The sequence below is a fragment of the Suncus etruscus genome, chromosome 13, assembly GCF_024139225.1.
Source record: "Suncus etruscus isolate mSunEtr1 chromosome 13, mSunEtr1.pri.cur, whole genome shotgun sequence".
NCBI classification, from domain to species: domain Eukaryota; kingdom Metazoa; phylum Chordata; class Mammalia; order Eulipotyphla; family Soricidae; genus Suncus; species Suncus etruscus.
The window spans coordinates 99,586,999-99,600,461 of record NC_064860.1 but is presented as its reverse complement, the minus strand read 5'-3'; the positions used below and the strand labels follow the sequence as shown (position 1 = coordinate 99,600,461).

The window sequence follows — 13,463 nt, the reverse complement described above, 5'->3', positions numbered from 1 at the left end:
GTGCTCAGGGGTTACTCCTGGCTCTACACTCCGCAATTATTCCTAGGGTGCTCAGGGCTAGCAGCATGCTGGACCAACACTCTTGCCTGCTGTTACTATTGTTGCAATCTTCTAAATGCCCTTTGATTTGGTACCTGGACCACAGCAGCAACTAGCTTCTCTTACAGTGATCTGCGCTTAGCCCCTTTAACAGTAATCTGTACAAGTCACCAGAACACGCAAGCTATGAACCGAGAGCTACTAACAAGTACACCAATTCCAGGAAAGAAACATTTTTTTGTAAGCTTACTTAGAAATATTTTACCCTCATGTACCTAATTGGCAATCCGCAAGGTAATGGTAATTTTTCTAAATTAAATATGAAATTGACAGGCAGAAGGAGTGGGCATAGGTGGGAAGAGGGCTGGCAGCAGCAGTACAGGGTACAGCCTTGCCTCACCTTGGCGTTGAGCAGCAGGAACAGTGGGTGGTCGGGAGTGGTATGTGCTCGCCACTGCAGCACGTCAGGCAGGAACAGGAACTGAGCAGAGAGGCTGTCAGCAATACGGGGAGGGGAAGCAGCCCTCAATCCCCCAGCACTGGGCATTGTGCTACCTTTCGCGCTTGGTCGCTGTCCTCCAGGTGGGCCAGCTCTCGCCCAGAGGCCTGTGCAATCCTCTTTCCAGCAACCAGGTTCCCCACAATCATGGAGGCTGGTCCGACCTCTGGAAAACAGGGATTCTCATGAGCACTTGGACTCCACCCCCAGCTTTGTTATCACATGTTCATCTGAGCTTCTAGTCCTCGCCCCATGGCTTCTGTTCAAGGAACCAGCCTCAAGTTCCATGTGGAGTGAGTGACAGAGCCTCTGCAGACACAGCAGAGTCAGGCTGAGAGGTTCACCGTGGTTCATAGCTCTCAGAAAAGGGTCTGGCTTCAGTCATTATATTTCACATATAACACAGGGATTATCTTTCTAATTATTTGTATTTTATCTAATAACATTATGTGTACAATGGTCAGCAAAGCCTAGTAATGAAAGTAATAAAGTAATGAAAAACTCTGTTGGGGGCTGGAGAGATAGCATGAAGGTAAGGCGATTGCCTTTCATGCAGAAGGGTCATTGGTTTGAATCCCAGCATCCCATATGGTCCCCGAGCTTGTCAGGAGCGATTTCTGAGCGTGGAGCCAGGAGTAACCCCTGAGCACTGCTGGATGTGACCCAAAAACCAAAAAAAAAATAAAAATAAAAATAAAGAAAATAAAGAAAAACTCTGCTGTCATAAAACCAGCCTTTTAAATTATTTCTAAACTTGTGAAACCAGGGAAAAGAGCAACTGAGAAACTGTGAGCCCTGGATGCCACTGTGGACTGTGGCAGATCCCAAGGCAGAACAAGGGATCCTGATGGTGAGTGAGAGGGTCCTGAGGCAGAGTGAGGGGCCCCAATACTGAAGAGATTCTGAGGCACAGTGAATGGGGTGTCGAGGCTGAATGAGGGGATCTTGAAGTGGAATGAAGAAGGGGTCCTAATGGTGAGTGAGGGGGTCAAAAGGCTGAAGGGGCACTATGTATGGCCTTGGCATGGTGGCTACCATAGCTGGGTGTTCCTTAAACACACATCTGTCCATGGGCCATGTTCCCTCCACCATCACTACCAAGTGGCAGGTGGCATGGGCCTAGACAGGCAGCAGGATTGTGTTGCGCAGAGGGTTAGCTTCATACTTCATACTCAGTCCAGGGGGGCAAGAGGTGGTGAGCCACCCATTTTAGCCACATAGGGTGATGACAACAGATACATACTCTTCCCCTCCCGACAGACATACTCTTACGCACTACTCACCGGGTTGCTTCTGGCGTGGTTTGGGGAGATTGGTCACACAGGTGTGAGGACACATCAGCACATTACAGGGGTGCAGCATTCCCTCCAGAAAGCGCTGGCTTAGTTTTCAGAAATATGAATTCCTCGAGAGGAGCCTTGGGCAAGTGTTGGCAGGAACCAGGGCGAACATGTACACACCAACCTGGTGAATGCTGTCGATAGCCTAGGTGGAAAAGACAACTCTGAGTCACAACTGAGCAGGTGCAGATGAGCTCAGGGAAGGTGAGAAGCTGGAGAATGAGGCCTGGGCAGGTCTAGAAGCCCTGGCCTCTGGAATTGCTGAGAAATCTGGTGCTAGATGGAGAGAACCATGCATGCTTTCAGCTGTCCAGTGGAGAAAGGACAGGCCAGTGCTGTGCACACAGACTCACAGTGGCCTTGGCACTACTCAGCAAATAGAGGCAGGCAAACCCAAAAGAACACGAGACTCCCTGGGTGAGCAGCCACACATATGCTTCTCTGAGCCAACCTTGTTCAATTTTGCTTTTAGAAACATGGCCATATTTTATGTGTAACAAGCATAAAGCTTTAAAACACATCAACTAAATTCCATGAGGTAAAACGAACTGAATCCAGGGGTAACAGGCTGGCAGGATAGTCCCACAAAGAGAAGCTGTAGTGTGACGACCACCTGGCTTATAAGGCCATGTGGATAGTCGTGTGTAACTATATGGCACAGCAGCTGTCAACACTATGATTCTCCTGAGGAAGGAAGGCAGGGAACATGTTACAAAAAATTCTGTGGCCCTAGAATAGACCTGGGATTACCAGCACTGATCCAGGGCATAGGTTATGTTCTAAAGCAGGGGTCTTCAAACTACGGCCCTCGGGCCACATAATGTATTTATTCCCATTTTGTTTCTTCACTTCTAAATAAGATATATGCAGTGTGCATAGAAATTTGTTCATAATTTTTGTTTTCACTATAATCTGGCCCTCCAACAGTCTGAAGGACAGTGAACTGGCCCCCTGTTTAAAAAGTTTGAGGATCCCTGTAAAAGCATCTGACACAAGTACTAACTGAATTTGTCGAATATAAAAGGGCCTGAAATAACGTGTTCTTATGCCCCCACATACTGATAACGCCACGTGGCTTTATTTCTTGTTTGCATAGGCACACTAAAACGGGAAAATACTATACATACAAATAAGTTCTTATCTAATAGAGATGGGAACACACAAATCTTGTAGTGCAATGGGACCTTACACTCTGAACATTGACATAAAGACCTGGCACAGGCCTCAGAAGAATGGGCATTCTCCATTCACCCCTGATCTAGAGAAGACATCTACGAAACATCCAAGGTTGTCTATAACATCACCTGGATGCAATCCTCTACCAGGGAAGACCCTACCGCTGCTCTGACATCGAAAGAGACTTCCCTTAACACTGAGAAGACTTAACAACAACAATGACCTGCTTACTGGACAGGGCATTTCTGTTTGCCCCTTAATTGTGAGGTGAAACTAAAGGATACTCCACACCAGCCTGACTTCAATGTAGGATGTGCAGATTCCAGGATCTTTAATACAGAAACCTGATGCCAACAATAGGACTGCGTGAAAAATAAAACTGTATTGGCACTACAGATAATGACTTGGATGGAATAAACTAGTTTGCCTGGAGCTTAGAGTTGGTCTTATGCCAGGAAACTTCAGGGGTAGGGGTCTCCAAGGCTTTTCCTTTCCATGTCCCCCATATTTTGGTGGGCCTATGCAAACAATATTTGCCACTCTAACACCATTTTTACTGCGCCCTTTTGACTAACCCTTAAAAAAAAACCTCTTAAACTTTTGATGTTAACTTAAACTAATATGTATGTGCATGAAAACATAAAAAAATACTATGCCTTCAATGTTTAAGGAGTCACAAATCTCATGGCTTTAGGTTGCTTTGTGTACTGCTAAGAAATGTTATAATGTGGGCCCGGAGAGATAGCACAGTGGCGTTTGCCTTGCAAGCAGCCGATCCAGGACCAAAGGTGGTTGGTTCGAATCCCGGTGTCCCATATGGTCCCCCGTGCCTGCCAGGAGCTATTTCTGAGCAGACAGCCAGGAGTAACCCCTGAGCATCGCTGGGTGTGGCCCAAAAAAACAAAAAACAAACAAAAAGAAATGTTATAATGTATCTGGGGACTTGTGGACAAAGTAATTGTACATGGGTTCTGTCTTATTTTTCTTAATGTTCTTAGACTGTTAGTTCAATATTTAGGCGTCAGCAAGGAGATTTCTTCTGAGAACTCTGTTTATGGGCGATTGTCCTTTCACTGTAACTTTACCTTGTCCTCTTTGCATCATTTTTATCATAATTAAAAATGAAAAATTAAAAAACATAAAAGGGCCTGAAATAGTGACTAACCCAGTACCAAGCATCTGCAGAGTGACTGAGGTTTTATTTCCCCTGCAGGGCACCAAAGCCCTGGGGTAATAGCTGTAGATGCCCAAGGACGAGAAACACACCCTCTGCCCCAAGCATGTGAGCTCACTCAGCTCTCCTGAAGGGGTCTCAGGGATGTTGAGGATTCAAGAGGCAGCTGACTCCTGAAATGGGAAGCAGCAGCCACAAACGGAGGCAGCACTGGAAGTGCGCGACTCATGCCTCAACGGGTAATGGGAGCAGCACATGTCATCTGGGACCACTCACACAGGATCTGAACGTCAGATGCATTTTGTGTTCTACCCCGTTTTCCTGTTTTGCCTAGGATTTGCTTCTAAGTGCTTATGAGGGTCAGGGCAGCCTCCATTCTGAAGCCGGGTCCTGGGCAGACACTGACACTCTTGCTCAGTTCAATGAACATGAAACAGTGTGAAGAACATTTGGTGGAAAAACAAAATTCTGGTCTCTCTGACAGCAGACTGGGGCAGCTTTGTTCCTCAGAGCCTATGGGCTCAGCGCTCTAGGAAGATGAGTGGAAGTCAGGGCCGAATTAATACAATAATACCATATAATAATTTCCCCAAGTGTTCATGCACTGTTGTCCATAGCAACTTTTTTCATAAGGCCCCAGGTGAAAGCCGATGCATCAGCGCATCAAGATGTGAGCAGGGAAGCAGAGGTGGCTGGATCCACCCAAGGACATGGCCACTAACAGGAATGCACAAGGACCATCACAGGCAGCCAGGCCGAGAGCACCCAGTCCTTCAGAGAACCTGCACCCCAGAGCCAGGTTCTCTTCAGGGTGAGAGGAAGCAGGCAGGCCTAAGAGGTGGGCTTGGTCTCAAGGTATCTGGAACCTACTGCAAGAGTGTCTGGTCAGCCAGCACAGTGAAAATGAGCTCATTCTCCCTATGGAGGGTCACACGGACACAGTCACCATTCAGAGCCCTACAAAATCCCCAGTGATACGGAAGCCTGAGGGACCAGATCTCAGCAAGCCCTTCTGTGATCATGAAAAGGTAACTGGACTCCTGACTACTGGGCAGGGCCCTCAAAGGCTGGAAGCAAGGAGGGTAGGGAAGAGCCCAAGCTCAGTGGCTCTAAGGGGCCGAAGGCTGGCAAGAGGATGGGAGAGGCCCAGCCCACCTGCAGCACACGGCTCATCCACTGGAAGCTGTCTTCCTCAGAGGCATCCGGCCGCTGCTCTGCCACCAGGACAATGCGGTCATCATGCAGCACTCTCACGGAGAACACAGCGATCCTGAGGAAGGCAAGGATACAGTGACCACCCAGAAAGGGCCACCTCCTCGCACCTAGAATGGAAGGTGTGGCGGGTGGTATTGGGGCGTGTCTCCAGATGCAGCTCCAACTGCTCAGATTCACTCAGGACTTGGGCTTCTGTTTACAGGAGAGACTTTAATTCTAATGCACAGCACATCTCCTTTTTTTGAGGGGGAGGGGGGGACAAGAGGGACACATCTGGTGATGATCAGGGGTCAATCCTGGCTATGTGCTCAGAAATCGTTCCTGGCTTGGGGGACCAAATGGGATGCTGGGGATAGGACCATAGTCCGTCCTAGGTTAGCGCGTGCAAGGCAAACGCCCTACCGCTTGCACCACCTCTCTGGCCCAAATACAGCACATCTCTTTGTGAAGAAACCAGTTCAGCAGATTGAAACCCTTTCACTATGTCAACCTGTGTGTGTCTGCTCAGCTCAATGCAGCCTCACTGATGCCAACAGTGTACACACAGCTGCTCCCTTCTCTGCTGCCTGTTTCTTCTCTGACTTTCAGTAGATGTCAGAATGTCCCTTTCCTTGTCAGGTGCTCTCAGGGCTAGGGAAGACGCTCAAATGGTCGGAGCACATGCACCCTAGGGGATGGCTCCCGAACAAAACAAGCGGTTCTCCTTTCAAACCCACTATGTCAGCCCATCTGCAGGTGCAACCCTATGCCCTGAGGACATGCCACTTCTAGTTCTCTCCTTCCATGGGCATGGAATGTACACACACGTGTATGAAGGCTCACATGTCCTATGACCTGGCCGTGCCTGTAGGCTCTGACTCCAGTGGCACACTCAGGCCCTGGCTCATTCTCTAGGTCTCTGCTGCAGCCCGGCAAGAGCCAACCACCCTCTCCCCTCTTCACAGAATGCAGGTTGCCATTTCCTCCAGCTGTTCATGGCAGGGCACGGCCTCCAGCACCTATACAGTCAGGTGGGAAGGAGGAGGGCTCCACAGGTCCCTGCAGAACTAAGAGAGGGTTACCTTGCCATGGCACTAGGGTACCCGCACCAGCCACCCCATGAGACTTACCCACCCTACCCTGCTGGCTTCTGCCTAGTAGCTTGTGCCCTGCCTTCGACCTGAGGAGGCCAAGTGGCCACATGGTCTCCACTCAGTGGAATTCCACTCAGGGAATTCTTAGGCTTCTTTAGGGAAAAGAGGGTTTGGGGAAGTGTTCAGATCCCTAAGTGTATATGATGAAAAGTCCTCTCAGGAGAATAAACTTAAAAGCAGCCAGTGAAGGCTTGTCCTCCTTCCTGGAGCACAAAGGGCCTGAGGCAACAGAGCTGGACAGGAGTGCCCCTGGCTGCAGCTACCTGGGATCTAGGCCAGCGGCTTGTTTCTGTGCTCAGAGCAGCTTCATCACAGGAGCAGGGGCACAAGTGCTCTCTGCGCCCTGAGGGGGCGGGGGGGACCTTGGTGGCTCCAGAGAAACACACAAGTGAGTATTTCCACGTGGAGCTCCGGTTCTGTGCTCTCTGCCCTGGCAGCTCCTCTAAGATGGACCTGGGCACAGGCTCACAAGGACAGCCTGGCTCAGAGAAGCCAGGGGGAGCCTTGGCGCTCACTCAAGTGCCACCTCTTTCTTCTGGAGCTTTTCAGAGCAGCAGGAACTTCTAGACTCTACATATGAAGTGAGTGGGCTCCCTCTGTGGACCTAGTCCCGAAGCTTTTAAAGTCACAGCACCAGGACCCGCAGCGCATCACCTGCCTCTGTAGACAAACTTCATGGGCTCCACAGCTAGGGCAGTGGCCACGACGTCGTCTGCATTGTGTCTGCGAACTCCAACCACCATGAGCCCATCCAATTTTCCCACGACAAAGACCAAGTTGTCCTGAAGGAAAGACTCTGGTCAGGCCCGAATGTTCACACAGGCAGAGCCTGTGGTCCTGCCCTGCATATCCAGGGATACAGGGGATCCTGGAGTCAACAAAGTCCACAGCTATGTGCCACCCTGACTCAAAGAAAGGCCAGTCAGAGGTGAGGGGCAGATGGGGCCTCAAAGTTTCGTGACTGAGTGGGTGCTGTTGGCACAGGCTCTGAAGATTCAGGTGACAGCCCTGGCCTAAAGGTGCCCGCAAAGTGCCAGCAAAATCCCCTCCCAAGTCATGACAAACAAAAATGCTTTCAGATGTTGTCCACCATCCCCGGAACAGGAAGTGCAAACCCTGCCCAGCTGACAACCCCAGGCCCAAGTGACACAACCAAAATCCAAGTGGCAAAGAATATGCTGTCATTTCACCTGACAAACATCTCCCACACTCCCAAGGCTAACCTGGGAAGGGGGACAGCCAGGAGCAGAAAGGGCAGTATAGCTGGGTCCCGAGTGCAGACATACTCACAGGCCCGATGAAGCCCAGCAGCCCCGTCCTGGTGAAAGGCGTGTCGGAGATGGGTACCCCAGCTGCAGTGACCGGCACAGTCTGCAGAGAAACAAGAACACTCAAGGGCAGCCAGACGATCCCCTCAATGGGGAGAAAGTGGTGTGCACACTGGCGGTCAAGCCAAGGGATCCTTTATTCTCCTCCCCTACTCTGTAGCAGCATCTGGTCCAGAGCCAGGGTACTTTCAGGATTTGTTCCATGGACCGACCCAACATGCATGCAGAGTGCTGACTTCCTGTGTGTCAGGCATGTCAGCCATAGGCCTGCCAGCCCCTCACCCACCACTGTAGGGCTCGATTGTGGAGGCCACCAGCTCGTCTGCAGGAACAAACCTCAAAGACATTTCTGGTGATGCCCAGTAGTCCATAGTAAGCTGAGCCAGTCGCCCCAGAATGGACACATATTTCTCCAACTTCATCCGTCTTACAGAGATGAGGGGTGCCTTCCACCTTCACAACACACAATGTAGCTACAAGGGAAACCACATTCAGAGTGAGATGCAGCCGTGGGTGGCGGCCTGTGGAGTCCATGGTTGCCAGCTTTCACTTACAGCCAGATGTGCAAGTGCAATGCACCACTTTCTCAGGGCATGTTACCCAGGGCACAGTCGTGTAGCTGGGGGTGAGGAGGTCCAGTACCCAGACCCTCCAGATTGGCAGATAAGACCCTCCTACCTTCAGAGCAACATGTGCTGTGCTGATCTGAGGCAGCTCCTGCTCCTGCCTTAGGTTCGCTAAACATGGGCCTTTTTGTCCTGGGGCCCATATGTGATTCATCCACAGCCTGTCAGCACTCTCCTGTCAACCCTGAGCAACCAAACATGCCATTGCCTGACACACAGCCTAGCCAGAAAGTAGCTGTCTGAAGTGCCCCATAACAAGCTAACCTTCAGAGCATGTGAGGCCACCAACGACACCAGGCTCACCCATGATATGTTATTTCTGCCAGTGACAGGAGGACGGCTCAGAGGAGGTGGTGCTCCACATTGCAGTGAGCAGGCAGCCTCACGTAGGCCTCTACTACAGTAGACACCACACAAAGGTACAAAGACACAGATCACACCAGCCAGTGCTTTCCAAGTTGAAGACTTGGAGGTTTCATGAGGACAAGTCAATTGCTGGTGAGTCAACCCAAGGTTTCTGTGACATAGCTTGGGGATCTCTGTCCATGTGCATACACACGCGTGCACAGACACACCTTAGGGAACTCTTCAGGAGAACTGTGCTTGTGCAAGCAAGCTCACGCTCATACTAACTGTGCTTGTGCATGCAAGCTCACACTCACACCCACTGCACAGTCCTTTCTAGGCTGTCCACAAGCCCAAAGAAGTGAGCAGTACTGTGAGCACAGTGGAGTATGAGAGCAATTCCTTTACACAGGAAGCAGGTTCACAGACAGGTGGACGGACTCGCACACAGGAAGTGAGCAGCATGATAAGAATCCTTATCAGGTTTTGTATTTAAATCAATTGGGACTGACTTCCTTGTGCCTTCTTTACAAATAAACTTCATTTTCCATTCTTGCTGAAAAAATGTTTCACCCCATGTTCAAACATACAACAGGACTAATAACCCATGTTCTGACCAAACATTCACACATGAAACATGTTGGAACTCTGAATATAAAGGAGAGTATCAAGTGGTGAGCCCTCGACACCCTGCACAGTGCCCAGTTCTCTTGCCTCTCTCTCAGGCAACAAACAGCAGGCAGAGTTGCAGGCCAGGGTTTCCTGGATGGTCTGCTCATATTGCCTCTAAAAGTTACTGGAATGTGAACCACCCCCTCCCCGAAGAGTGGACACAGTGGAGAGGGCCTGAATCAGATGAGGATGCCATAGGAAGGCCCCCAACTCCCACAACAGTCTCCTCACAGCGCTGCCACATGTACCTGACCTTCGGGACACCACATGCAGGAGGTCAACTGCGCTCCTGACACTCAGACTGGCTAAGACTTCCCATGATGCCCAGGGTGACATAAGGGGAAATGCACTGAAATGTGTGAAGCCTGGAGACCGTACTTGGCTACAGGAGGGGGCTACGGTCACCTGAAGAACAGGGTTAGGTTAGGTTCATGGCCAGACACACACTTGCATTGTGCCTCACCTTTAAACTTAACACAAGGGAAGCAAGAAAGTGAAAAATACTGAAATTTGAAATTCCAGTATACATGGTAAAGTCTGTAGGGAACCTCCTGGAATGCCCACACCTGGAGCACGGTGTCTTCCGTGGAATGGCACTGGAGCATGATACGGTGATCTTCCGTTAGGAGATGGCACTGGAGCATGATACCCTTTATTCGCAAGCGGTACAGGTACTTCCTTACCTCCAGGCATGACCTGCCCAACATCCTGAACAGTGAGGACAGACAACTTTTCTTCAGTGTCAACTCTGATCACGCCATAGCTGAGACCATTCATGGACAGGACAGCTTTCCTTGGAGGAGGTCCTCCCAGGTCAGGTGGCCTAGGGAACAAAGTCATACTGGCTGAGCTAGGGTAAAGCACAGGAAGACCACCCCCAGGCCCTGTTACCTAGAGGACACCCTGCACCACAGCTCCAGGAAAGCTGAGGCAGTCCACAGCAACCCAACCTCACCAGGGCCCAGAGACGCCCAGCTCTGCCCAGAACACCAGCTTGTGGCTGCAGTGGTGCTTTCAGCCCCCAATTTCAGGAGTAGTGAGCTGCTCATCACTAATGACTGGCCCGCATATCTTCCAACAGGGAGAATGACAAAGGGAGCAAAGGAAAGGCAAGGCAAGGCTTGGGAAGAAAATGGTGCTTTTCTTAAGGTTCTTGTCTACCACGTGCACACATGGAAGCCAAGGTTGCATCCTTCTCACATTGGAGTTAAGGAAAAAACACTGATGCCACCACTGCTGCCATTTGTGGTAAGCACATCTACATAGGAGACACCAGAGTACACACCAAAGCCAACGTGGTTTTTCATTTTGTTTTGGTTTTGGGTCACACCCGGCAATGCTCAGGGATTACTCCTGGCTCTACGCTCAGAAATCGCTCCTGGCTGGCTCGGGGGACCATATGGGATGCCAGGATTCGAACCACTGTCCTTCTGCATCTAAGGCAAACAAACGGCCTACTGCTGTGCTATCTCTCCGGCCTCTAAAGTCAATGTGTTGACACAAATTATAGCCCTATCTTCTGGCAGGTCCCAGCATATGCCAGGCATGGGCCCTGTGCAGGACCAAATACAACTGGGAAATGGGGAAGGGAGTGGTGGGCTTCTGCTTAAAAACAAATTGGCCATATGTGGCAGCGTCAGGACAAGCAGCGAGGTGCTCACAATGCAGACAAGCCATGCAGTCACCTGCGGATGGCGACTGTCAGTGCCTCAGGAGAGCTGGCGCATGGACAAATGACCTCAGGTCTCAGCCCTCTGGATTGGAAGACGTTGAGGAAAGCATCACAGGAGGATATGGACCCTGTATGGAACAGAGGGGCATGAGTTGTAATGGCCTAACCAGGCTGACCTGGCTACAAACCTGGGCACACAAGGCAAATACAAGCTGGGCCGCCTTGCCTGCCTACTCGAGTGGGAGATGCTGCCACAGCATCCTGGAAGGCAGGTGGGGCTGCTCCCTGGATGTGAGCCTTTCAAACCACCACACACACAAGTGCACTTGAACCCTTGCATTAGTTCTCAGGTGAGACTTAAAGGTCAGCCCTATACCTCTTGTCCTCCCCAGGAGACAGGGCTACTATGAGGCTGGGTGTGGCTGCTCAGGGCTGAGTCAGTACTACCAGGATGCAGGTACAGTGTGGCCCAGGCTTCTGCACTGGGTGGTGGGACAGCAGCAGCCAACAGTTGGGGGAAGAGTCATATATGGGACACAGCAGCTTGGGTTGGAGGTTTTGAGGAAGACAGCTTAAGGAGTACTACCTGGTGGTACAGTCACACACTGGGAGTGGACAGGGGCTGGGGGGGGGCAGCTCTGGCAAAATGAGGGGCTGAGTGAGGACTGGAGGAGACCAAGACCTGGTGTTTCAGGGCTGTGTGTGGGAGCTGACTGGGATCATATGTGGGTAAAGGGGCTGAGAGGTTCGAGCTATCAGAATGGGGTAGAGAGAATAAATTTAGGGGTATAGGAAAGAGGTGCTGACAGGCCCACTGAGTGGAGAATCAGAGTTTAGGGATCCTGGAAGGTACTGACAAGGTGCCCAGGAGCACAGGATGTCCAGGCGTTACCAGATGGAGGCAATACCTAGGTCACTTGGCCAGGGCAGTTCCATTCATCAGTGACTTAGGACTGTGAAAAATGACAACACTAACTAACTGTGTGCTCCCAGGAACCCTTAACAGAGGTCAGTTGGCACCAGACGGGCCACGAGACATGGCACTCTCAGATCCTGTATGCCCAAAGCACCTGCCAGAAGACACACTAAGTAAGTCAGGGCTCAGGGGGGAGAGGAGGGTATCAGGGACTGGGCCAAGCTCTTAGGACACACCTTCACTCGGGCTATTTCTCAAGAAAGATGGTCACCGTGGGCATCCTTCGAGGGGCCAGGCAAACCCAGTGCCTGCCCAATGCTCCTGCCCAACGCTTCCAGGAAGCCTAGTGAAGCTGCCAATTAATTGGACGCACTGCAGGGGTGATTCTGCCACTGGGTGGGAACACCGAACCCTGCTGGAACAGACCTACTCACATGGGTTAGCACCGTCGGCCACAATAAGCAGGCGCAGGGAGCTGAGGCTGACATCCCTCTGACCCCGCTGAGCCAGAAGAGACCAGTGCATGTCTCGGGACTTCACAAGAGCGGCACGGGCTGAGGGGATACAGTTGTGCTGAGTCACAGGAAGGCTTGTCCCCACACCTTCCAGACATGTATGGACATGCACCACCAAGAGAGGTTTCACACACTCTCACGGCCACATAACCAGCACTTCACACAGACATGAACTCGGAGGCAGGATTCAGTACAACAGATTCAGGTGCATTTTCACGGACTGCCCCACCAAAGCCCTCTCCCACAGCCCCTCTCTGAGCTGTAACACAGTGGTGTGTATGCACAAATGCAAACACTGGGCTCTAAGCCTGGCAAAGCTCTGACAGAGGAAGGCAACACCCAAATCCCTGCTGGGCTTTTTCTCCTCAGGACGGAGAATGATGGTCAGCTGCCACCTGGAGGCTGAGATGCACCTTCTCAGGCCCAGTGGCCGGCTCTACGGTGCAAGCAGACTGGAGACAGGGTGCCTAGAAGCCAGCTTGGGAAGTAGGGCAGATGAGCCAGAGTCTGGGTAAGGGTGGGGTGTGGTGCTGCTCCTTTAAGTAAACAGCTCTGAAAAGCTTGAAAAGCCCAAACTTTAAACTGAAACAAAACAAAACAAAACATGTCCGATACTAAGCGCAGGAGCCCTGACATGGCAGACATTAGAGACTAGAATGAGTGTCTGTGGTGGCAGCAAAAAAGAACCTTGGGGCAGGAGCTATAGCACAGCGGGGAGGGCATTTGCCTTACGTGAGACAGACTTGGATTCGATCCTCAGCACCCCATTTGGTCCCCCAAGCCCGCCAGGAATGATTCCTGAGCACAGAGCCA

General features: G+C 51.1%; 1 protein-coding gene across 1 annotated transcript in view; it reads right to left on the bottom strand.

Annotated features, from left to right (window-relative positions):
* The window catches only part of DIP2A (disco interacting protein 2 homolog A), an 84,710-nt gene that overhangs the window by 17,753 nt on the left and 53,494 nt on the right, over nucleotides 1–13,463 (bottom strand). The window contains 10 exon segments of the mRNA XM_049785490.1: nucleotides 440–520; nucleotides 595–704; nucleotides 1,822–2,023; nucleotides 5,384–5,498; nucleotides 7,231–7,358; nucleotides 7,867–7,947; nucleotides 8,241–8,377; nucleotides 10,231–10,370; nucleotides 11,233–11,347; nucleotides 12,570–12,689. Of these exon segments, the coding sequence (XP_049641447.1) occupies nucleotides 440–520; nucleotides 595–704; nucleotides 1,822–2,023; nucleotides 5,384–5,498; nucleotides 7,231–7,358; nucleotides 7,867–7,947; nucleotides 8,241–8,377; nucleotides 10,231–10,370; nucleotides 11,233–11,347; nucleotides 12,570–12,689 (1,229 nt within the window).